Source organism: Branchiostoma lanceolatum, chromosome 18 (genome assembly GCF_035083965.1).
Source record: "Branchiostoma lanceolatum isolate klBraLanc5 chromosome 18, klBraLanc5.hap2, whole genome shotgun sequence".
Lineage (NCBI taxonomy): Eukaryota > Metazoa > Chordata > Leptocardii > Amphioxiformes > Branchiostomatidae > Branchiostoma > Branchiostoma lanceolatum.
The window spans coordinates 6,228,253-6,254,792 of NC_089739.1; the positions used below are offsets into that span (position 1 = coordinate 6,228,253).

Sequence of the window (26,540 nt, forward strand, 5' to 3'; positions counted from 1 at the left end):
CAATCTACAACAAACACATGATAGCATTTGGGAGTAGTGTATACTTTTATTTACTTATGTTCACACAGTACAAGTGCAATAACATTGCAAATTCTGCAGCACAAAGGGAGTAAAATGGAAATTTAATATGAAGTCTGTTCCATAAAAGACAGTGTTTTGTTTTTAAGACAGTGTTTCAGCAAGATTTTTGTTTTTCTTACAGTTTACATTCTTTACAAGGATATGTGTTGAAATGAATAGACGGACTGTTGTCTTACATGTTTAGTTCATACTTCACTCCTGTACAGCGTATCTTCAATCATGTTGTATACATTTGTAATCTTGGGGCAGTTCACAAAAGTCAGACCAGGACTAGTTTGATTCAAACAGAAGCAACATTTAATACATTAAAGGCTATGATTCTAGACAAATTGAGTCTTTATGTTCACATCATATGCTGACAATGCAGCACTATTGAGTAGTTTTTGTGGACTAAATGTCAGATGTCGGGTTAAGCAGAAGAAGCCGCTTGTTTCTTCTTGTGGAACGCTTCCATTCGTGCCTCCAGCTCTGGGCGGAAGTGGCGAATCAAGCCCTGGAAGAGGAAGGATGAACAATTTCTGGGTTACTCAGGACAAAAGTGCATTTGAAGAGCAAATCAATGATCTGCCCCCATCTTGGTGTCCATATTTACATCTTGGAGTCCTTACTTGCATATCAGTATACAGACGAAGCCACTTAATTGCACCTCGGATAAACGCACCTTCCATTTAATTGCACCGAATCCCAATATGCAAAACCGGTTCCCATTCACTGCATTGTTAGTGACTCCGCATATCTGCACCGCGCATGGTCACCAATGCCGGATAACTGCACCAATTTTTTTCAAAAATCCTCGACAAGTTAACTGAAAAGGTGCGCTCAAATCGGCAAACGCGGTACAAATGAGCTGATACCTGCCGGTGTAAAGGCGCAATACCGCCAATATGTTCAAAGCTGTTTTGAGTAGCAAAAGAAGCCGGTCTCCATTGACAGTTACGTTGATAGGAATCGTATGGGAGGCCCCGGGCGGGTCACCCGTAATCAGTAACCAAGTTTTAGTTTCAATTCATAGTTTCATGGCGGTACATGATTTACGTAAATCGACAATTGCACTCTACGTAGTGTAACACAGAAACTGTTATCCCATGAGTGGCATGACGATGTTTCAGGATGTCTCCCCTGTAACACTACGTGTGTTGTAATGCGGTAGATCGCATGGAAAAATGAAAGAATGCAAAATCAAAACAGGTTCGTAGTCATTTCTTTATTTTCAGCAAAGGGTCAATAAACAAAGTTAATAACTGAATAATTTCGTCTGTTTTCTTTGCGCTAGTGTTTCTGACTAACAATACACGCCCTCGCCCATGGTGGTGCGGTCCAGCTGGGCATTTCGCATAATCGCACCAGCCGGATAATTGCACCAAAAACGCTGACAAATAGGTGGTGCAGTTAAGCGGATTCTACTGTATAACAATAAAGACAAAAACAGACGATAAAACGAGGAACAAAAAAGACGTACAGGATGTTCTTTCCTAAAATTCTGAGTAGACACAAGATGGTGCTGTGATTCTTGAAATTCTTGTGGTAATTTTATGTTCACAGTTTTCGTGGTGAAAACTCGATCACAACGAATTTAAAAGAAAGGTGTTTCGAAAACTGCATGCTATGTGACTCGCTAATTCAAAACTACTGCGAACATCCAAATCTCTTTTTACTGCGAAATTGAATCACCGCAAACCTAAATGCATTTGCAGTATCTTGTGAAATGAAAAGGGTTCTGTACCTGTACAGGCCAGGCTGCTCCATCCCCCAGAGCACAAATGGTGTGTCCCTCGATCTGCTTACTCAGTTCGTACAACATGTCAATCTCTTCAGGACGGGCGTTGCCATCAACTGTGTGGACAGACAAGGTGAAGTTAGAAGCCATATATATCTGTCAATAGGATCACAGATGCAGGGTTTGAGCTAAACAGGGTCGCTGTACACCCATTCGCCCTCTTACCCTGGGGAGCAGATCCTCTGACAAGCATAAAACTCTGATTGGCCAGGGATGCTACTAGGTCACATGTGGCCAGTCTTCAACTGTGACCTGTCTGACAGTAATTTTGCCCCTCGGAAAGCCTTAGAATTAACGTGAATGTGCCCTATTTTAAATTCTTTAAAACTCAGCAAACATTTCTCCTTTTGCAGTATTCCCGAGAAAAAAGATCTCAGGAACAAATTGAAAGGCTAAACATCTTATATGTAACAAACTACTGAACGTTTTTCCACAGAAGGCTTGCTGCAGTACCAAGGAAAGATGCTAGAGAGCCCAAAATCTCATATTTTCTTTGATAGGACAAATCATAATCACATACAGCAAATCATGCCTAGTACATGTCTATGGAATAAATGGTTTGAATAAGGCTAAATTACTTAACATAATTTTTATATTAAGTAACAATGTGGCCTTACCAAATCTGTACATGATCTTCTCCATCCAGCCGGTGCCCTCGCGACACGGCGTGCACTGGCCGCAGCTCTCGTGTTTGTAGAACTTCATGAGGCGCGCGATTCCCTTGACGACGTCCGCCTGTTTGTTGAACACGATGACGGCCGCCGTGCCGAGAGCGGTCTGGGACTGGACCAGCGCGTCGAAGTCCATCATGACATCATCACAGACACTGGATGGTGGAAGAGAAAATAAGAGGTTGTGTTTACTACATTCAATAGCTCCTTGCTTGGTCAGGGTACTAACTTGTGTGTAAAAAGTACCATGGACGTGTCCGGATATGCAGCTTGTACTTTTCAGTTATCAGTTCAAACCTTGTGTGTTACGCTATGAGGCGGTTTTACCGGGTATGCAAAACAAACAGAACAACAATTTTGAAAGACTCAAAGATTTCTCACCTCCTTGGGATGAGGGGGGTGGAGGACCCCCCTGGGATGACAGCGAGCAGGTTGTCCCAGCCTCCGATCACCCCCCCTGCGTGGCGCTCGATGAGCTCCCTCAGGGAGATGGACATCTCCTCCTCCACAGTACACGGGTTGTTCACCTGGCCAGAGATGTTAAACAGCTGGGGGAGGAGAACAAGAAACATCACAACTGAATGCCTCCTTTCCTGGGGTGTCGCCAAAAACGACAAGTGCACAAAAAGTCATATAAATGCATAGTATGCCAACATTTGGTTGTTCACTTGGCCGGAGATGTTAAACAGCTGGGGGAGAAGTACAAGAAACATCACAACAAGGACTAAATGAATGACTCCTTTCCTGAGGCGTTGCCAAAAAGGACAAGCACACATATAAAATGCTTAGTTACACAAATATAATGCTAACATGTAAAGAGTGTGCTAGCCTGACTAAAGCATGCTTCTAGCAGCCCTTCCACTAGTCTGGTCCCTAGAAGGAACAGATTCAGCCCCTGACAGCTAGAGATTGTGTAACACAGCCAGGCTGGGCAGCATGGTACAAGAAACATCAACCTCCCAGCACAACTAAGGACTTTATACATGACTCCTCCCCTGTGGAGTTGCCAAAAACTATAAGTACATAAATAAAATGCTTCCATGTGCAGCACATACATTTGTACACTCATGGTGACATCTTCACTTTAGTGTGTCTTGCATGTACATGTAGACTAGAGGTATTTTAAGTCTTTAGATGTATTCCTATTCATGTACACATCACGCTTTCCTTGTTAAAACAGCGTCAGATAATTGATTGGATATCGTACCTTAGTACCAGAGTTCCTCGTGCGGCCCATACCAACGAACCAATCACCTCCACGGCGGCATATGGTCTGGAAAATAAATTAAGATTTTGTGTGTTCAAATGGGCAATGCTTCAGTATGTATAGCAAAGTGATTTTCTATGTAAATGGACATGAGTAACTCCTAGTAATACAAAATGAACTGCTCTCTACATAATCTATGTTCCAATTGAACATATACATTGTGATTGCTGAAGTGAGTTATTCTACACTTACAGGCGCTACAGCAACAGTTTCCACGTTAGCCACGGTCGTTGGACAGCCGAACACACCTGTAACAACAACCAATCAGCATCAGGCTTAGGAAAGGATGAAGGTTAAGGTTAAGGAGGCCTTTACACATCTGATTGGTAAATGAGAACCCCTCCCCTATCAAAACTACAGTTTAACTAATGATGTAATCAACTGTGTTGTCTTACCATAGGAGCCTTCCTAACTTATTTTACATTACAATGTGTTGTCTTACCATAGGAGCCTTCATAACTTATTTCACATTACAATGTGTTGTCTTACCATAGGAGCCTTCCTAACATATTTCACATTACAATGTGTTGTCTAACCATAGGAGCCTTCCTAACTTATTTCACATTACAATGTGTTGTCTAACCATAGGAGCCTTCCTAACTTATTTTACATTACAATGTGTTGTCTTACCATAGGAGCCTTCCTAACTTATTTCACATTACAATGTGTTGTCTAACCATAGGAGCCTTCCTAACTTATTTCACATTACAATGTGTTGTCTTACCATAGGAGCCTTCCTAACTTATTTCACATTACAATGTGTTGTCTAACCATAGGAGCCTTCCTAACATATTTCACATTACAATGTGTTGTCTTACCATAGGAGCCTTCCTAACTTATTTCACATTACAATGTGTTGTCTTACCATAGGAGCCTTCCTAACATATTTCACATTACAATGTGTTGTCTAACCATAGGAGCCTTCCTAACTTATTTCACATTACAATGTGTTGTCTAACCATAGGAGCCTTCCTAACATATTTCACATTACAATGTGTTGTCTTACCATAGGAGCCTTCCTAACTTATTTCACATTACAATGTGTTGTCTTACCATAGGAGCCTTCCTAACTTATTTCACATTACAATGTGTTGTCTAACCATAGGAGCCTTCCTAACATATTTCACATTACAATGTGTTGTCTAACCATAGGAGCCTTCCTAACTTATTTCACATTACAATGTGTTGTCTTACCATAGGAGCCTTCCTAACTTATTTTACATTACAATGTGTTGTCTAACCATAGGAGCCTTCCTAACTTATTTTACATTACAATGTGTTGTCTTACCATAGGAGCCTTCCTAACTTATTTCACATTACAATGTGTTGTCTTACCATAGGAGCCTTCCTAACTTATTTTACATTACAGTGTCGCTTATGCATGACTGTGTGATTTGCCACGTAAAAAACGCTTTTTCTAGTTATTGTATATAAGTACTGGTTAGTTCTGCTAGTTCACTTTAGTGACGCTGAGTGATGGATGTCACTCGAAACGTCCGGAAATAAATCTCCCAATTTTTATCCAGTTGTAGAGTTTGAATTCTCCTTATATGTAATCAACTACTCACCGATGTCTGCAGGGAATGGCGGCTTGAGACGGGGTTTCCCAGCCTTCCCTTCAAGGCTTTCAATCAGCGACTGAAAAGTAGAAAGACGGAGAAACATCGTCAATGAGACTTCTTGTACATGCACTCCACCATTGTAAATAAAGAGAACACCATTCTAACACCATACAAGGCTTTCAAATTTTCAAACAATTGTCTCTGCCCCAAAGGCATCACCAAAAAGGAGTGGATGTGTTGTCGCCTTACCAGGGGTTCATCTAAATCAGGAAAGAGGGGCGCTGCACCCTCTTGTTTCAGCCCACCACCCCCATGTCGAATTCAGATTTCAGCTTAATATGAGCATACAGCCTTCACTCAGCAATCAATTCATTCATAAAATACATAGAATTCTCTCCCTCGCATGTGTGTGCTCCCTCTTGTTTAATTTTTCTAGAAAAACCCCTGCTTACTGTTTCCTCCCCGCAGATGTAGGCCCCGGCGCCACGGTGCACATAGATGTCGAAGTCGTAGCCAGAACCGCAAGCATTTTTGCCGATCAACCCTGCCTTGTAAGCCTGTGGAAAGACACACAGTACATGAATGCCCCCTAGTGATGCATAACAAAACTGCAATAAAATATTTCTGATCAAAACAGTTCCACAAATTTGGTGTATCTAAGTTATCTAACATTGCTTACCTCTTGAATAGCGACCATCAGGTTGGTGCCTTCATTGTAGAACTCACCACGGATGTAGATATATGCTGTAGGGTACATAAATACATTGTTAATGTTGATACATAAAATTGACAAGTATCGGTCAATGCATTAAGTATATGTGCTTTCTTTGGTTTTACTATGATCAAAAGCTGGATGTTATCATTGTTAGATGAATTATCTCTCAAAATGTGTAAGAGGAAAAGTATTGGACAGCTACTTTCCTATGGAGCTCACTGTAAATTTGTTTACTTTTGCGGTCCTTTTTTCAAATTTGAGGTTGAGACAATGCCATGGTACAGCAGTTATACAAATGTACGATGGAAATGCATAGTCCCAGTGCCAGTGAGAGGTCATCGCAAAAAAACGCATAACTAAAATCAATGCGAAAGTTTCAAGATTAACAGTAAGTGAAAGATAAAAATGCCCCCTTTTGGTGTTAATATGAACTGCAACAAATGACAAATTTATCCAGTGAACATTTGGGATGATCCCATGTCTATCCCATAAGAACTGTCCAGAAAAAAGTGTAAAAGACTGACCGGCCCTGGCCCCCATGGACACTCCGGCTACCAGACATCCCTCCACGAGTTTGTGCGGGTCATGGCGCATGATCTCGCGGTCCTTGCACGTTCCGGGCTCGCCCTCGTCAGCGTTAACGACCAGGTACTTCGGTCTGCACGCAAAAAACAGTCACACAGTCAAGAAGGAGCCACAAGTGCTTATACATTACTACCAAATGGTTCATAAGGCTAGGCTTCGGTCTGAACATAAAAAACAGTGACACGGTCAAGAAGGAACCACAAGTTTACTACCTACATGTAAGTGTTTATACATTCACCATGCTGTATTATTACAGCCAGTAGGTACCCATCTGAGTAATGAGGCTGTTGTACATGTAACATGCTCGAGGTACCTCCTCGAACACAGTGCCCCCATCTTACATCCATCCTGAAATACGGCACAGCTCCTACTACTTTCTGTGCACCTAAATTTGAAGATTACGTGCACCAGTGAACCTGTTCCCCAAAGTGACTTTCGAGCCCTGAGATGTTTATGGCACTAAAACTGACCTGCCGTCGCTGGGTTTGTTCATGAAACCCCACTTCATTCCCGTGGGGAACCCGGCGCCGCCGCGACCACGCAGGCCGGACTTCACAATCTCCTTCAAGATCCAGTCATGACCCTTCAGGATGATCTCCTTCGTCTTGTAGTAATCACCCTGGGGCAATAGAATAACAGGTAATGTCATCATCATGATTCATGAATTCATTTGCATAAATTGGATGTAAAACTACACTTCTACATGATTTGAATAAAGAGTAGCCAAAGGTTTTACAACAAATAGTCAAAATACATGACTTTTTTTGTGTTAATTGTTTAATCTTTAGATGAATTCAGGAGTACTACATGTAGCTGCCCTGGCTTTTCCCTTAAATGCACTATCAGTTTCCCTAGCTGGAAATGAAAATCTAGTTTGAAAGAGTAGCTACAAGTATGCACCCGACAGCCTTGAGAACTTCACTACTGTGGTCTTGCCCAAAAGTAGCTACACATATACATATTAGTGCAACTGTATTGCTTAAAAGTATAGCTACATTATATTTTTTGGCAATGCCTCAGAGACGGAACCAATATACAGTCAAACCTGCCCAAGGCGACCACCCGGCGGACCGAGCAAAAACGGTCGCAATGGACAGGTGGTCGCCATGAAGAGGATTCCACTCACATGTTTCCAGGTCGAGGTTTTCAAATACAGTACGTAAATGATGAAAAAATTATGTGAATTTAGACAGCATGACCCTCACCAGGTTCAATTCTCACTGACAGAAAGATCCTACAAAAATTACATTTTCCGTTATCGATGTAATAATTGACTACAAAACGATGGTTGCCTCGATGATCTCGCAGCGCCCTCCCGCATTCACACGTTACATTGAATAGTACACACACACACGCACATCATCGAAGTTTTAAGGCCTAAGACAGATCCCTAGAAAACGTCTGCTGGTCCCAGCCTTTTTGGGTCGCCGACCGCTGGATGAAAGGGTCAAAAAAATTTCGATCTGACAACTAAAAATGAAAACGGAACGCGTTAACGGTGTGATTTCGTCGCGCCGCGCCGCAAAGCTCTGTGCCACCGCATCGAAGGGTAAGTCAGTGCAGCAGAACGCACAGCGTCCAATAAAGGTTTGTGAGATTCATGGAAATAAAAAGAAAATAAGAATTTTGATTTTCACCAATAACTAGAGTATTCGTAAATGTTCATACACAAAATCATCGTGTATTACAAAGGTCAGCGGTACGCCAAATCCGGGCCGCCCGAAATCCAAGATGGCGTCGGGACCAAGGAACAACATTTCTCGCCTGATGTTTTGCCCGCCGCGAAGTCATTTTTCGGCGGAATTTAGCAAGATACAGACACATTTTTGTTGAAAATACAAGAAATAGATAGTAATTTCTGTGAAATCTGACTTTTTGACGCCATGCACTACGTATTCGTTTTGAAAGTTGAGTTTAAACGGAACTGAGTTCATGTTAAACTATAAGATTACGATAGGCACAACAACATCACAAACATTTGTCTTTACAATGTTTATAGGGGGAACGTTTTATTAAAACACTTCATGGAGGAATCGATGGTATAACATTGCTATTCCATATATTTTTGATCTTATTTTTGTCCTTCAAAGTCTTGAAAACATTTCCGTGAAATCCGACAGCAAAATGATCTGATGTCACCACACGCTTGAAAATTAGGCGACCGCCATGGGCAGGGATTGTGCTCTGTGCGGTCCCAATTCGTGGCGGTCGCGGTCGCGTTGGACGGGTGGTCGCCTTGGGCAGGCAGCTTAATGCTTGTGCCTATGGGGAAAATTTTCGGGACCGAGAAAAAGCGGTCGCCATGGCCAGGTGGTCGCGTTGAAAAGGTGGTCGCCTAGGCAGGTTTGACTGTATATACAAGTTAATAACCTACCCTTGCCATCGCTCCTTTGAGTTTCCAGTCATGACGACCATACAGGTTCGTAAAGATGCGATCCTCATCACTCAAGGGGCCATACGCCTGTGTGTATAAGATGAGAGAAAAACACGTACAACAAAATAAGATGATCCATTGTGCTATGGTCATCGAAACAGACAGATTGACAATTTTTCTACCAACTACAATGTACCCCTGACCTCCTACCTTGAACTCTTGAAAAACGGCCATGTAAACTTTCAAGGTTAAAAAGAGGGTGAAAAAAGTTGTAGAATTACAGCAACAACCAACAGCTACAGTATAGTGTAAAAACATTAACCTTCAATTGATATAAGAGCCGGGTTGATTTATGTAAAAATCAATTGATCTAATCAGTTGTAAGCCTGGACTAATGATAACCGATTGATTGACAGACTGGTTGGTTAATTGATTAGTTGACTAGTTATTCAATTGATTGATTGATTGATTAATTGATAATAACCTACCTTAGCAGGTGCCTGTTCAGTGGAGTTGTGCCTGATGCTGACAGAAGATGCTGCAGCTTGTTTGGACATGAGGCCACCTTGAAATTAAACATGTAGGTAAAAGGTAAAGGTAGGCTAAAGGTAAAGCTAGTCTTGTATAGCCTTTTCGAGGCTGTAGCATATTAAGAATCCTGTCCATAGTGACCACCTGTCCACATAGACCAGATTTTATTGGTCCTCTGAGTGGTTTTTTTGGGCAGTTATGAACAAATGATCTAAAATAAAAACACTGCTTTGAATCAAGGAGGTTATTTCAAACTCACAGTGCTGCAAATTACGTAAATACAAGCTAGGAAAATAAGATATTGTGTTTTACAAAATAGGAATCATCTACAAGTAATGTGGTGGACAGAAAATGAAGGGTAAAACAAGTTGATGACATAAAATGTATATTTTCCAACAGGTTGAATCTAAAAGACTGTGTGATGTAACAGTTATCAAACCAGGCCAAGTCAGTCAGACAAATAAATATTCACACAAAAACAACACAGCACTTCCAAAGCAAAATTAATCCTTTTCCTCAAGAATTATTCAAGAAAAGTTCAGATTACTCTATTCCAATGAAGAAAGGGAAAATAACAGAAAGATTTTGCATCTGGTCCACACACAAAAAACTGCGATACCGCCCCCCTCCCCACAACTACGTCTACGAAAATCAGTAGACTTTCAGACGATGAACTCACCTAACCGAGCCCTGCACGCCACCGCCTGAACCTTGCAGAGAGAGGCCATGGTCTTAAATTCCTCAAAGAGGCAATAAGTCTTGGAAAAACGTCAGATTTTAGCACTTTTCCTTCGTCCTTCCACAGCGTCTCTCCCACCTCTTTATACCTTCGCTGTGACCTTACATAAGGAAGATACCAAGTACGGAAAATAGGGGATATTTGCTTGCGTAACATTAGCAACATACATAACATCTCCAGAAATTCTACTCAAAGCTATCTATATGATTTGAAATCTCACATTGTTATCTGCAACATATATTCTATTGCTTTTTGTCTTTGAAAAGGTGATCTTCAGCTGATCTGATAAATTAATTAAAGCCCTAGCAAAACATTGTCTCCTATTATCATAGTAAACTAATCTATTCCATCTTATAGCGCCTCCTTGCGAAATAGAAAGAAACTGCAGATGAGGATATTGAGGCTAGTGACCAGAAAGAATGTTGCATGTTGCTAGTAGTAGTACGTTTCTTTGAGATTTTTAAGACTCTTGTAGCCTCCTTAAAGATGTGAGCTGAATGAGGAAGGTTTTCTGTGGGGATATAACGTATTGAGGTAAGAGAATCGTCTTACACTCGTTGGAAAGTTCTTTTTATTGGATAGAAACTTGTGATAGCTCACGACCGTGTGGGGAGGGGGGCGGTAATGTTATAAATAGGCTTTAGAATTCTGCAGTCAAAAACGAAATAAATGTATGATATCTGCCAGTGATATCTGTTTGAGAGTTTAGGATTGAATAGCATAAGTAGTTGATAAGGATATCCATATCATTTCTATTATTGACAAGAACATCCTGTCAATAGTGCAAAATAATTGTTACAATAACAATTATTTTGCACTATTGACAGGATGTTCTTGTCAATATGACAGGAACATCTTACCAATAGCCTCAGCATTTCTATCATAAGATGTTCTTAGATTTTCCAGTATCTTATCAAGTTTATATTATAGACGTTCAAAGTTAGCCAATTATGATAGCTGTCTCAATTATGATAGCTGTCTAACTACAGTACTTACCCTTTTATTAAGTACCTACCCAACAATCAGTCTAGATTCTCACAGCACGAGTCTTGTGGACATCATGGCTGTTCAGAAGTTTGTCAAGAAAACTGTGAGACTGCTGGAGTTGGAGAGGCAGGCAGAGATAGAAGAAACAAGGTACATGTACTGTTACATTGTAAATTGATTTATGTCATATCTGGGCCACAAAAACGAATACCGGATTCACAGGTTTGAATCAATGTTGTCAGTACAATTATTTGTACGAGAATACAAAACTCTCTGAACTTCTGGTGCATTCCGCATTATGTATTAACCTTGGTCCCGGCCCTCCTGCGGGTCGTACGATCTGCGGTTGGGCAAGTACCTCGGACGATATGTGATATACTAACACACTTGTTGTATTCTATATCTAAAAAGTACTTAATCTGCATAATCTTTGAAAATTCCCAGACTTCTCCAGGACCAAGTGTCGCCCAAGGAGCTTCAGCGGCGTGGCGTGTGTCTGCTAAAACTGGGCGTGACAGAACAGAGTGTCGGTCTGTACGGGAGGTCTCTGCTGACACTACGGCCCGGGCATGCAGGCGGGGCAAAAGAACTGCCCTCTCACACATTCACTCCTGGTAGGTTTATTTGCATACATGGGAAAATCACCTCAAGGATTGCAAACAAATTTGCACACTAAATATTTTGTACATGTGAGCAAATACAAGCTGCATGATATCAGAATAATATATCATTTGAAATTCAGCTATATCTGCCACTAATCTATTGCTATTTTAAAACATTTAAAATCAAACTGTAACAATTAACTGTCACTTTTGTTTGCATTTTCAAACACCTGAAATACAACCATAACAGTTATCTATCGCTCAGCATTTTGAAATTCAGTTTTAACAGGGAACTGTCACAGTTGGCATTTTCAAACATTTGAAATCTAACAGTATTAACTGTCACTTCTGTGCCCCAACCCAGGTGATATTGTGGGTTTGACCCCTTCGTCAGAAGCACGACCGGGAGCGACCCAGGTGTCGGGGGTCGTGTCGTATGTCACGACCGCGGCCATCAGCGTGGCGTTTGACGAATCCATAGACATCCTGTCATTGGATGGTGATGCTCTCTACAACATCGTGAAACTAGCCAATGATGTCACGTACAAACGTTTAAAAAGGTTTGTTATATTAAAACTAGTTTAAAACTAGGACACCAGAGCACTGGCCTAGTGAGTAGAGTGTTCAACTTGCAAAGGTAGGTCGTGACTTCGATCCCCGGCCGGGTCAAACCAAAGACTCTACAAATGGTACATACTGCTTTCTCCGCTTAGCACTCAGCAATTGGGAACAAGTTTGGCAGTTAAACACACACCATTACCAGTGGACTAGCCCCCTGATGTAGTGATTGCACAAAGTTGTGAGGCCCAGGGCTACTGAAACTGAGATGGACGCCTCACCCTATGCACCATCTGGTCAGGTACTTTAACTTTAACTTTTTTAACAGATACTGATAAGTGATTGTGACATGTTGTTTTTTTTTTTTCCGTCAGAGCCCTGAAGGACCTGGAGACGTACGAGCACACCTGTTCCTCCCACCTGGTGCAGGTGTTGTTTGGGGAGGCGGAGCTCAGCTCACCTCTGACTCAACTCACCTTTCCAGGCGCCACCTCAGGTAAGAACTGTCCCCGGAACTTATTATGAGTAGTTTTAGAACCAATGTTTTACTTAAAGATTAGATTAGTGTACATAAAGATTAGATTTGGGTTGGGAGTAGCCTGGAAAATAAAGATGGAATCTATCCTCTTCTAATCACAGTTTGCTCCTCTGAGTCTGATCGCATCTTAATAGAATTTGGTTTTCCTGAGTTTGATTCGTAATATATTTATCATCAGATTTTCAAACTTTATCATCAGATTTCCAAATTTTGTCACAGACTGCTGGCACAGACAAAAACACCCACAGCCAACTCCCAACCATAGATAAACTTGCCCATAAGTATTACCATGGTCTAAAGAAGATCTGTAGGCTATGTCGTAGCTATATATGTGTGACCAGGGGCTTAAGGGATCGATTTATTGCTACACCTTATCAGAACTGTATTCACGGATGCATTGACACATGTTTTGAACATAACAAGGACTTAAAAATGGCCAGACACATGTCTTCCATCTTTTCTTTCTGTACCCATTCAGCAGATGGGATTGATTGGTGCAACATGTTGCTAAACGAGTCACAGCGAGAGGCGGTACAGTTTGCATTACGTCAGCGCGAAGTGTCAGTGATCCACGGACCCCCCGGTACTGGTAAAACGACCGCCGTGGTAGAAATCATAACCCAAGCTGTCAAGCAAAAACTCAAGGTAAAAAATTGAAATGTCTATCATAAGCAATGCATTGTTCTTTTTTGATAAAGGTCTGAAAACACTGTACCCCTCTTTTTATTACCTTCATTGTCTTACCGCTTTTCATTGTTGAATTTTTCCCTCCAATAAAATAATGAATGTCCATTTAGTTAAGATTTTAATTAACTTGAATTAATTGACAGTATGCTCCTGTTTGATTGGTTTAGGTTCTTGCCACTGCTCCGTCCAATGTTGCCGTTGACAACCTGGTAGAACGACTGGCGGGATACGGTATCCACGCCATCCGCCTAGGTCACCCCGCCCGACTGCAGGAGGGTATCAAACGCTTCTCGTTGGACGCCCTACTCGCGGGAAGCGACGGGGCAAAAATAGTACAAGACGTCAGGAAAGACATGACTAAAACACTGGTAGGTCTTTTCTTTTTAATTCACACTTAAAAAGTTCTTTTAGCATGCCCACAGTTTCATGTATTTCACTAGCTAATGATAATCACAGCCCAAAACAGTGTGGGGACATTTTTTTTTTCACATAACCTGTAAACCACCTTTAGGCATAACACACCTGTCCAGTTTTGTGCAGTAAGTAAGCTGTGTATGCGTAAGACCGTACTGTAAGGTTTGATCCACTCACACCAGGATGGATCCCTACTCTTAAGTGTGGTGGGTTCTTTAATGTGTCGTGGTGTGGCTCTCCTCAAACACGGGACCTCCTGCTTGACGTCCCATTCTCAAGAGGACATCCCTAACCAATGCTAGACTACCTTGCCATGTGACACAATCAGGCTTTTAGCTAGCAGGGAGTCCAGGGGTCTTTTGGACTCCCTACCCTAAGAAAAGAAGGAAATTAGACCCCCTACATTTGCAGTGGACCCGGGTAAAATTACATGCACATGAACATTTTTCATGCAACATAATTTTTTCCTCAAGACATACAAGAAAGTGGGACAGCATTGTAAACTGATTGACATGCAAGGCTAGAAGGTAAGAAATTAATTGTTAATCCACAGATCTAGAGCACATTGGGGCCTCTGGTTCCGCCCTCCCCCCACCCTATTTTTTTTACTCTGTCTATAAATTCTAGCTAGAAGCCTGGACACAAATTTACCTTTGTTTCTCCTCAGTCCAAGATGAAAAAGTGTCGCGGGAAGGCGGGGGAGTACCAGGCGCTGCGCCAGGAGATGAAGCACCTCCGCAAAGAGCTCCGGGAACGAGAGGAGAAGGCCTCGCTCGAGATCCTGGCGGGGGCGGACGTCGTCCTGGCAACCAACACGGGGGCATCGCCCGACGGGCCGCTCAAACTGTTACCCCGGAAACACTTCGACTTGGTCGTCATCGACGAATGTGCACAGGTTGGGAGGATATTTTTTATCCTTTTCTCTCGCTATGTCAGTAACTTTTTTATATTTTTGCTTTGAAATGTTAGAAAACTAAGAAAATATATAGCGCTGGCCTACAGCTAAAGCCTAACGTTAAAGCTACTACAGTCATGTACATGTACTAGAGCTGTGTACCGGTACTGTACCATGAAAATCGATTATAAAGTACCGATAATGAAGTACCGGTTATGATATAAATCTACACCAAGTATATGCTTCTTTTGTGACTAAAGATGCAGAAATCCTACCACAAAGGTGAAAATTTAGCACTAGAAAAGATGTAAAATGCTGGGCTGAAACTTAAAACCAGAGCCACCTTTGATTTAGTTTTGATCTCCTATTAAACCTCATAGCCTCATGCAACACCAAACGTGACCAAAGTGACACCTACAGTGTACACATAGGGACAGCGTAACTGATACGCAACAGATCTTTCAGGCGGGGAGTTTTGGAGGCAAGGAAGTTTGCCAGCCTGAGCTGCTTGTCTCCCACTCTGGGCCCCAGAAGAACACAATGTCATGTTGATTTGTCAAATTGTTCAGGTACAGGTACCATCTGTACCTGTACCCGATGTTACGTTTAGTTATGCTGCCCTAACATGTATGTGTTTATATGTGCAGGCTCTTGAGGTGTCGTGCTGGATCCCGCTACAGTACGCAGGCCGCTGTGTTCTAGCTGGGGATCACCTGCAGTTACCTCCAACCATCATCTCACACAAGTACGTTGTCTCTTCTCTTGAAGAAATATCTCTATTGTGTGTAAAAAAGTACTGATAAAAAGAGAAAATGTCATTAGTGACTATCCCGAAAAAAATGCATAATGATTGTATTTACCTAGTAGAACTATCATTGAGTGGAATTCGTTACCCTCAAGTACTGTAGGGGCATACTTGTTAGTTTAAACCATGCTAATGCAGCTAGATGTGCAAAATTTAGGTGTGACAGGCCGTTTGGTGTAATACATGTATAACCAGTTCCTGCTGTACCAAGTGCCTGCGAAGCTCGTTGTAATGCCAAAGGGCAAATATACCGGCTATACAGTTATAGATACAGATATATCCCTAGACAGTAGATTGATGAATTCTACAGTAACTGTTGAGGAATTCATCACTTTTTATGGCTCCATTACTTTGAGCTTGTTTGAAAAACAATTTCGCAAAAAAATTTACAGAAGAAACAACAAATGTTATACCTATATATTCAGCATCAGCAAAAAAAGCAATTGGACCATCATTTCTTTCCACACAATTTTGTATGTGCCTTTACTTAGATTTAATATATACTTTTTTCTTCGCAAATTGTGTTTTTATGTTTATTAATTTTCACTACTTTCTTGTGCCATTTTAATGGTAGGTCAAAATGATGTTATTTTCAGAGCTGCTGCCCAAGGCCTGAATGTGTCGCTCATGGAGCGCGTCATTGGTCTCCATGGCGACCAGATAGTGCGTATGCTGACGACGCAGTACCGTATGCACAGTGACATCATGGCCTGGCCGTCTGCAGAACTGTACAAGGGCAAACTGGTCGCTCATGAGTCGGTGGCATCTCATCTGTTATGGTGTGTGTGGGTCACTTTTCTTTTGGGGGGGGGAGGAGATTTTTTATGTCCAGAAATTTTATATGCCTGAAGCTCCTTCATACACAGGACCACCGTCTTTACATCACCATCTGAAAGGATGAATGTTACCCATACATTATGTACAGTCTAAGCTCGGCAGCCCAAGAAGACAATTCAAAATCTGGTCTATGTGGGCAGGTGATCGCAATTAACAGGATTCTCAATGCTCAATGGGGAAAACTACCTAAGGGGATGACATTGTCACAATGGCCAGGTGGTCCTTTCTTTGCAGAGAGGGTCACTTGTATACAGGTTAGACTGTACTTGGGACTTACAGATGTTGTTCTCTAGTGACCTCCCTGCTGTGGAAGAAAACGAGGACACGGCCCTCCCCCTCCTGCTGGTGGACACCACCGGCTGTGACCTCTGGGAGATGGATGTCCCTGCTGATCAGTCCAAGGGCAACAAAGGTCAGAGGTCATAGCAGCCATGTCACAATCAGACATTAATTTAACATTGCTGAAACGATTTTCTAAAGATTAGTGAATTGAGCATCAAAGGTCAGGGCGAATGAATATATGAATGACTGTAGAAATTACCACTTTTATATCTCTTGACAGCTTTTAATCTTTTTTAATAAATTTGTATTAAATAACATGTTACTGCTGTTGAAAACAATAAACCAATTCACAGATCCGAAAGTGCATATGCCTAGGTCGAAAGGTTAAGGCTGCTATAACTTGTCAACATTTCTTTGTCCAGACTTTCTTTGTCCAAATTTTGCTGGAACCAATTTGTTTTTGTCTTAGGGGCCTTAACCTCTGACCTTACCCCCAATACACAGGAACTGTGAGGAAAGTTATTGATATTAATCCTCATCTCTACCATTGCTCTGTGCAGGTGAGGCTGACCTGACCAGAACACATGTGGAGAGGCTGATTCAGAGTGGGGTCTGTCAGGAGGACATCGCTGTTATATCTCCTTACAACCTACAGGTGGGGCAAAACATCACCTTTTAAAGTCTCGTTCCTGTATTATTCCGAGTGTATGCTACGAAAGAGTCTGGTCTAAAAAAAGAATTTTGGCCCAAAAAGAATGTGTATAGGGTGCTCATAAATCATTAAAAGTCTTGCCCCACATTTAAGTTAAGAAAGTGGAATGGAGTCCCGTATTAACACTTTTGGAGTAACCTTCTACGTTGTATACATGTTTTGTACTATTAGTTTTTTCCGGTGTTGATTTTACGGCTCATGGTCATTTTGACATGACCAGTCTTGTAACTCAGTGTCTGAGAGTATCATGAATTTTGTCAAATTCAAAACACTGGTAGGATAGAGGTAAAGTACAATTATTGTATTCACATGTGACAATACTGAATTATATTATTTTGGTGATGTGTGCTGTAGGTTGAGCTGCTGAGACAACACCTCTCCTCTAAGTACCCTCGTCTGGAGATCAAGTCGGTCGATGGCTTCCAGGGCAGAGAGAAGGAAGCTGTTGTCATCTCACTGGTAAACAGTTTACTTATCACCTTCGCCAAGAAGGTTATGTTTTTGGTAGTATTTGTGACAGTATAGTGCTGTAACAATGTTTGTGGTTGAACGGAATCTCTCAGGATGCAATGGATGAATTATTAGGAACTTTTGTATGTGGTTAGGTCTTTTACTTTTGACCTTTCGAAGGAATTACACTTACGTACACATAGACAAAACAAGGAGAAAGCTAGGCGGTTTGGGGCTTGTGATGTCTTTAATCTGTGAAACTGCTCTGTGGTAGAGGCTTATAATGGTTGTACAGAGACATCAACGGCCAAAGACTGTGGTCTTGGCGGTCACAACACAAACTGTAATGTATTACGTACAGTGTTGGTAAGTTTAAACAATTTTATGAGTTCTTAAGATACAAGTTGAGATTGCAGCAAGGGCGGGATGGTGGTAACATTGCAAGGGAGGCGAGCCGGCCGCACGGAGCGGCGGATTTCGCTTTGTGAGCATGACACGAGCGGAGGTCAGAGGTCGCTTCCTCCAGCGTAATTCCCTACGATTGGTCCAGACCAATCCTACTATAATTACACTTACGTACACATAGACAAAACAAGGAGAAAGCTAGGCGGTTTGGGGCTTGTGATGTCTTTAATCTGTGAAACTGCTCTGTGGTAGAGGCTTATAATGGTTGTACAGAGACATCAACGGCCAAGCCGAGGGTAGTGAGGGCCCCAAACCGCGTAGCGGAAAAGTAGTTAGTTGTAGTGGTAGTGCTGAATCTAAATTAGAAGGTAGCTAGATATTCAAGTTCATAAAAAAGTGTCCAAGGCTGGTGAAGAACGCGCCGCAGGACGTCACCGGCCGGGCACTGTCGAACAGCGTAGAGACAAACCGGAAAGGGTACGTCGGCGTGAGGCTCTAACTTAGTACTGTGAAGTCGGCCGTGGGCGGGTACTGGGGGTCTTCGGCACGCAGCTGGAGCTGATCTTGATGAACTGTCAATCTGGCTGTGCTCAACTACTCTAATCTATTCTACTCTACTGGAAAGAGTCCAGAGTTTCGGGTGTGCGTAATTTCCAGGCTGATGACGATCTCGCTGCAGGACGCTGCCGCGGACTCCGAGTCGGACCGGAAGGTTAAGTCGCATCGACGCGGAGTGGGGAGCCTTGAGTACGCTGCTGTAGATGCACACCGCATTCTTGTAGACCGTGTAGGTAGGGGTGGAAAGGGAGAAGGACGTGCGATGAGGAATTACCGCTCGTGGAAGCTCGTGTATAAGTTGCTAAGTTCGCGAGAAGAAACATGGCTGCTCAAATCAGGGGCCGAAGTCTCGCGAGACCCCGCCTCAAGCGCGGGAAGTGAGTGAGGGAGGGGGGCTGTCGGTCCGATCGTTGTAGACTCTCTGTAAATACGCTATTGTGGGACGGCAAACCGCAGGTTTCTTGGCAGGTTCGTGTGCCTCGGCAGTTGGGAAACGTCGCACGGTAGGTTGAGAGGCTTGATGAAGGCTCAAAATGTATATGTCGGGGAAACTCACACGTGGCAGGCGGGTGTACAGTCCCAGGCTGGTGAAGAAACCTCGCTGCAGAACGCCGCCACAGATTACGAACAGTGTAGAGACAGCCGGAATCAGTCTTCGGGTGAAACTCTAGCTTAGAACTGTGAATCCAGGTGGACAACGTTACTGGGAGTCCCCGCACGCTACTGTGGTTGCACACCGCGGCCCTGCGTTAACATTGCAAGGGAGGCGAGCCGGCCGCACGGAGCGGCGGATTTCGCTTTGTGAGCATGACACGAGCGGAGGTCAGAGGTCGCTTCCTCCAGCGTAATTCCCTACGATTGGTCCAGACCAATCCTACTATAATGATAATGATTACTCTAACCTCTCAAATAGAAGTACCCCCTGGAATAGAAGTACCCCCAGGACAAATCTTCAAAATGTAATATAAGTACCCCCTGGAATAAAAGTACCCCCCGGAAAATTTCAAAAATCGACAGTCGAGGCTAGGTAAACTGTGTCCATACATGTACAACTGTCACTGTCAGAGGGAAATAAGATAATAAGCAGGTAGGTAACTTATATTTAGTCAATTATGCCATACCTATTAAGTATATAGATATTGAACAGAATAACTGTCCATAGCTTGTTCAAATCATGATGATCTTCCTCGCCTCTTCGTAAAATATAATAGTAATATTGAAAAATTGGGCATAGGTTCCCCGCTATGACCCCTATTAAACCGGGGGCCACGGTGCTTTCAAATTCAACAAGTGAAAATGTACATGATACATGCTTTTTCTACTTGGAACTTGAAGCAAGTGATCAAAGAAAATTGTTATATCATTTTATTATGACTGACAATCAGTGACATATAACAAAAATCATCAGAGTACTTAAGTTAAATGTACCTGATTATATTTTCTAAAGACATCAACCACAAAAAAACACAAATATGAACACAGTCCTTCCACAAAAGAAATATGTCTATAAACTTTTGCTCCATAGCGTCGAAAACAAAGTGAGACGCTCGGATTTCGAGTTCCCGCGGTAAATCCCAAATTCACCCAAAATATTGAACAGAGATAGACTGTAAAAGTAGCTCAACGTCACAGACCGCACATACTAAGAAGTTACCCATTACGTGTTGACACTAGAAACCCGCGATGAACCGCCCAAATTGGGAAAATCTTACGATTATTTAAAAAAATGAACCCTCTGAAAATAAATATGGCCTTGTGTGTCTATCGTTGCCCAAAAAATATAATATTTCCATGCGTTTACGGTATCATTTTAAAGATCGGTATCCGCACTACGCAATATGCTGCTAGTTTTACTGTCGCCATGCCTGAGAGTGGCGGCCATGTTTCGCGATTTCGCGCTGTTGTTTACCGAATCATATCGGACATATTTCTGCCGTTTTAGAGATTTTGTGGCCTCAAAACACATATTACAAGGGAAGTTAAGTTATGATTGTTGTTTTAAAGTGTTACATGTCTTGTTACAAATAATTCTTCCGCCGCGCTGCCGATACTACGGATATAGTGGTCAGGAAATTATTATTCCCCGTGCAGGCGTGCACCCTACTCCACACGTTTTTGATCAGCGTGCTTTGGTTTACGATATAAACAGAGACTATCAAAGTTATTTATATGAAAATTGTATTTTAAAATGTCAATGTCGCGTCTTTTTTTCCGGTTTACTTTGTAGCGTCATAGCGATATCGACCGATATGTTACGTGTGCCGCCAGGATACTTTTCACAAGGCCGTCAAAGCGGCGAGAAAATCAACGCCGGTAGGCCGAAAAATAGCGAATTACGAGCAAAAATACCGGGGAAATATGGGCAGATAAACCTTAACTTACGATTTTAGTGGGATTCCTGGTTTGCAAAGCCTCAATTTTTCAAAAAATAATAAACGTACCGTCTAGAATAAGAACGTACCGGGTGGAACTATAGGCGAAAAAAAATAAACGTACCGGTACGTTTATTTGAGAGGTGAGAGTATGGGCTCCCTGGTACCTTTCTTTGGTACTTCAGCAGAATTTCTGGTTTTTGTATCTGACGATCTGGATGGATTTTTGGGTTGTATAGTTTTGTTTGCTTTTCAGTTCCCCAAGCGAAAATTTGTAATATGCCTGACTTATAGTTTAGATATGCTAATGCTCTTTTTTTTACTTCAGGTACGTTCAAACGAAAACAGAGAAGTCGGTTTCCTCGCCGAAGATCGCCGTATCAACGTCGCGATCACACGGGCGCGCCGCCATCTCACCGTCATCTGTGATTCCGAAACTATCAGCCACCACAAGTTCCTCTCCTCCCTCATGGGCTACATGTCTACGCATGGGGAGGTGAGAAGTGCTCACCAGTACAGTAATGGTGAGTCTAAATGGTTACATCATGTCTACACATGGGGAAGTCAGAAGTGCTCACCAGTACAGTAACAGTGACTCTAGTGGGCTACATGTACGAAACAGATTTACTGACAATGCACATTGGTTAGATCTACTTTCAAAGAAAATTGTTGTTTTTTTGTGTTTCTCAGAAAGTGAGGTGACAGTGTCGGCAGATTACAGCAACGTTCCAGTCAACGTGCACAGAAAACAGGCCTCAAAAGAAGCGTCAGGATCGACACAAACCCAAGAACCTAAGACCACTAACAATGATGATGTTACTGCAGAGGTTAAGCAAGAAGTACAGCCTTCTGTAAATGTTGGACAAGTGGAGAAGAAAGAAACTTCAGATGAATCTAAAACAGAACCACTCTATCAAAAGCAACAGGTAATAATTTTCATTGTACATGTACATTTTTTTTTAAATTTTGTTTCAAAGCTTGTTCACTATTTCTTCTAACTGCAAAACGTCTTTAAAAAAAGTTAGATATGATAGTTATTGCCACCGTGAAATCAGAGCTTACTTCAGTCCATGTTTTTGTTTCTTTTTAGTCTTTCCATTAGTTATTGTATTTAAATACAGATGTACATCATTATCCTTCTTTTGCAAAAAAATGTCTCAGTTTGCATGTAATGCTGTTTTCTTGTTTTCAGGCTGTCCAAAACGAACAGAAAGCAAAAGACCCAACCGTAGAACTGGAACAAGATGGCTCACTTCAAACTAGTGAATCCGTTGGGGGCACCAAACCAAAGAGAAAGCGAAACAGAAACAGAAACAAGAACAAAAGCAGCTACGAAAATAATACTTTGTCTGATAATAACACTGAAAGCAATCAAAAACAAACTATAACGACAGAAAAAGATGAAACAGAAACGCTCACATCAAACTTTGTCACATGTGAACACTGTGGGAAGGAACTGCCAAAACCTAACCTAGAGCTTCACACCATGCACTGTAAGAGAGTGGCAGAACTGAAAGGAAAACTACAAGCAGCGAGCGCTCCAAAAGAGAAACCGCAAGCAGCCCCAAAGCAGCCCTCGTCCAGCCTAGAGAACAAAAGGCGTCCAAAAAGCAGAAAGAAGAAACAAACTGTAGATGAAAAGGAGGACGAAAGTGATGACCTGGACGCGCTGCTTGCACGTGTGGTGAAGGAAGACCACAGCTGTCATTACGAGCGGTGTAAGAACAGCGTGGCCACGGTTGGTCAGTTCTGTGTCCACTGTCGTAAGCTGTACTGTCTGAGTCACCACATACCGGAGGTGCACGGCTGTGGGGACGACGCACACATGGAAGCACGCGCCCGACTATCCAAGGTAAAGATAGAATACAACACGTGGATTCCATATCACCCTAATCTAAGAGTATGCTTGAATGTCTATGCGATCTATGCAGATATTGAAGTTGTCTAGTTACATTGTTCTGTGCCAAATATGTAAAAAAAAAATACCAGGAATGGAACCCGTGACCTCTCGATCACGTGTCCGCTAGCCTATCCACTCGGCCATTCATGAAAATCTCTAACGGTACAATACGTTAAAGTCAGTATGATAGTTCTTCTGTACAATAAAGATTGTTTTATGATTATCCCACAGGACACCATTGTAGAGGGTAAACTGTATGCAGGCTCACAGAAGAAGCTCAAACCAGAGAAGAGAGCCTATCTGCAGAGGAAACTGGACAAGAAACTGACGGACATGGAAGAGAAAAGGCAGCCTAAGAGACCGTCTGAAAACTAGACTAAATGCTCCTATGCAAAATTACTGCCTTGCATACAAATTATACAATTCCTGGATTTGGAATTTTATATATTAGTCAACTTTGAAGCAAATTTTTTATGAAAATATCATAAGGCATATCAGGTTATGCCTTGGTTATTTCACCAATTGTAAATGAAAGTTCCTTTGGTATTACCTCAAATTACCATAACAAGGCTTGAGAGAATAAACCTTAAGCTATTACTTCACTGTCGCTGTTACAGTGGTTCTAGTGGCAAAGATTCCAAACACCTGACGCATGATAATGCCATTAGTCATTATTGGAGAGAGTACGTGTGTGTGTGTGCGTGTGTGTGTGCTAAGGGCGCCATCATCCACAATAAACACCTTGGGAATTTTTCTACATCAGTGAACTGTTAGAAATTATCATCTTGCAAACCATATGCAACGTCATCAGTATTGTCTTTTGTAACATCTACGAACTTAAAGTTAAACATAATCCAGCTGACACCTTAAGACCGCCACATTAAAATAAAGATGTTATTGAGGCTTTCTTAAGGTATCTTGAACGTCTGGATATCTGATTCTGAAGTGTGCATACCTCAGGTATTACTTATGCTGCATTTAGATACACCGTTTATTTTATGTATCGGTATTAGAGTACCCTACCGTATCATGAAAGTTGACGGTACCAATTTACTGTATAGCACCTTATACTGTGGGCTCATTTATGTATTTTTTGTGTATCAATAATACTGTAAATGCATTTAAGTTCGCGTGGTTTGTATTTCGCGGTAGGGAGAAAATGGAGTGTTTACGGTAGTGTTCAGTTCGCGTTTGAAACAATAGTAGCGCTACAGTCATAGGTGAGCAAAAAGTTTCGCGGGGGTCTTAAGTTCGCACTGAAAGTTCACCGCCAACATAAAACCACCGCGAACATTTCTGCATTTACAGTATGTCAAATACCACTTGCTCTTTTGTGACCGAAGTGCTGCGGCGCTCACTGCGTTATGGCACATTAATTTTCCATTATCTCTATTGAGTACACGTTTGTGACACGTGATCGACCCAGGACAAAGGAAAAGAACACAAAGATGACACGCCCAGATGACTAACGGTGACCCCGCGCCGTGGGTGTGGTGTCTTGGGAAAAGGCGTCTCTCAGAATCATTACAGTACTGAAGACTGGCGTTCCCTGCCTGGCGTTTTCGTGGTGTGAACAGGACATGTCATGGAATTTTAACGTTTTCGCAATTCATACCATGAATTGACGTTTAAAACGGACCTTGTTTCATTTCATTTTCTGTTGTCAGCTATTTTGTCCTTGGAAAACAAATATCTGAGTGGGAAAAAGAACATTTCGTTTGCGTCCAGCCATTGGAAAGTCGAAGATGGGGGGTGGTGTATGTACAACATGTGTTGCCGTTTTGACCGTACTGTACCTTTCTCTCGGAAGCGGTAAGTGACATTAAATATCTAGACTCTCTACAGCCTTACCCATTATTTACCTTTCCCATTTGTCCCAAATATCATACTAAAAGTTATTATATTTTCCATCTTTTACGTTGATATTATGTGTTTAAAAATATAGCTCCTACATGTACTATTTGATCATTGCTATCTATAAATTGACAGTCGGTGAAAATTCCGTCGCGTATTTGATACTGTAATTTTTCCCACTTCTATATTCAGTATATATTCTCAAAGCGATGCTTGTTAATATTCAAACGCCATGTCGCACCGTAGACAGGTGATCATCTCAAGCTTAAGCCTAGGCCTTCTATTATCTTGTCTCAACAGATAGCCGCATTGCGTTTTAGAAATGCTGTAAATAGAAAGCGCCTGTGTGGTTTTTGTGCATTGCGTGTCATCCGTGGATTATGAGTTTGCAAAGGCATTTGAGACTACCCGCAAAAACACAATGTAATGTTATGTCACGTCCGCCATTTTTCCCATAGGGGCATTTAAAGATATATACAAAAGTAGGGGGAAATCGAACGATGACATTTGAGGAAATGGTTATATGTTAACAGAACAAGTATGAGAAAATACATCGACATATTCCCTAAGTTAACATTACTCAAAAAGAAGAAATGGAGCAGCCCATTTTGACGTGCTATACAGCTATAGGTAGTTGAAAAGTGCATGTACATTGCAGACTGGCACCGTTGCAACCGGTTTTCTTTCACGCTCTGAATAATATATTGAGCCGCCTCTTTGCAAACGACGTGTCGATATGTCGATACGTTGAGAGACACTGAGAAAGATAACATTTACGTGTGCGTAATGTGCTATATTGTTCAAAACATTACTGTAAATGTGCATTGCGATCCTTGTCGCAGTTGATATCCATCTACAAGGACAAAAAGTAAAGCAGACGTATTTTGTACGGTGGTTTTGGGCGTTTAGTACATCTTTTATGTGTTTCCTTGTATTAACTAGACACCCCACCTCACAGTATGCATTAGGAGGTCGTGCGTTGTACAAAACGATACTAAAAGGCCTACAAACATATACGCCAAAACCATCTGCTTGGAGATAGGGCATTGACAACTCATTTTATTGTGAAAATGCTCATTGACGTCACTGACAAACTGTTCATTGACGCCTGAAAAATATCGACGCGCCTACGTGTATGGAGATGTCAGAAGAAACGTAGGGATTGACCTTCGCTAATATATGTTACAAAAATAACGTTTTATTTAAAAAAAAACATTTTATGTCATCGTTCTCGATGTATACACTCGAAATATTCAGCCGCCTAAAGTGCCAACACCTACATGTACATGGTAGGAACCGCCCAGTATTCTCAGTACTCTACATGGAATTAAAAGAGTTATGTCAACTGAACATGCCCCTCTGCATGTATTCATGTTTGTCTT

At 41.9% G+C, this 26,540-nt stretch overlaps 2 protein-coding genes across 3 annotated transcripts; one reads left to right on the forward strand and one right to left on the reverse strand.

The window, feature by feature from the left end:
• Positions 1-26: 26 nt before the first annotated feature.
• Positions 27-10,408, reverse strand: LOC136423798 (NADH dehydrogenase [ubiquinone] flavoprotein 1, mitochondrial-like). Of its 2 annotated transcripts, XM_066412115.1 has the most exons (15): positions 10,243-10,408; positions 9,521-9,597; positions 9,033-9,119; positions 7,129-7,277; positions 6,598-6,731; positions 6,038-6,102; positions 5,811-5,915; positions 5,365-5,434; positions 3,989-4,044; positions 3,737-3,802; positions 3,198-3,218; positions 2,911-3,056; positions 2,476-2,684; positions 1,805-1,914; positions 27-574 (listed from the first exon to the last, which is right to left on the reverse strand). In XM_066412115.1, the coding sequence occupies exons 1-15, from the start codon at positions 10,289-10,291 to the stop codon at positions 491-493; spliced, it is 1,428 nt and encodes a 475-aa protein (XP_066268212.1). In that variant the 5' UTR covers positions 10,292-10,408; the 3' UTR covers positions 27-490. The 2 variants fall into 2 exon arrangements, with proteins under 2 accessions (XP_066268212.1, XP_066268211.1); XM_066412114.1 differs by lacking the exon at positions 3,198-3,218 and having other exon boundaries at positions 2,911-3,077.
• Positions 10,409-10,773: 365 nt separating this feature from the next.
• LOC136423812 (DNA-binding protein SMUBP-2-like) lies at positions 10,774-23,996 on the forward strand. The gene is made up of 17 exons (XM_066412134.1): positions 10,774-10,836; positions 11,311-11,439; positions 11,734-11,903; positions 12,256-12,451; positions 12,824-12,945; positions 13,469-13,632; positions 13,842-14,042; positions 14,756-14,983; positions 15,631-15,728; positions 16,385-16,567; positions 16,919-17,037; positions 17,468-17,562; positions 17,974-18,078; positions 21,733-21,928; positions 22,095-22,330; positions 22,597-23,256; positions 23,536-23,996. Exons 2-17 carry the CDS (start codon positions 11,363-11,365, stop codon positions 23,677-23,679), a joined length of 2,994 nt encoding a protein of 997 aa, XP_066268231.1. The 5' UTR covers positions 10,774-10,836; positions 11,311-11,362; the 3' UTR covers positions 23,680-23,996.
• The last annotated feature ends 2,544 nt before the right edge of the window (positions 23,997-26,540 follow it).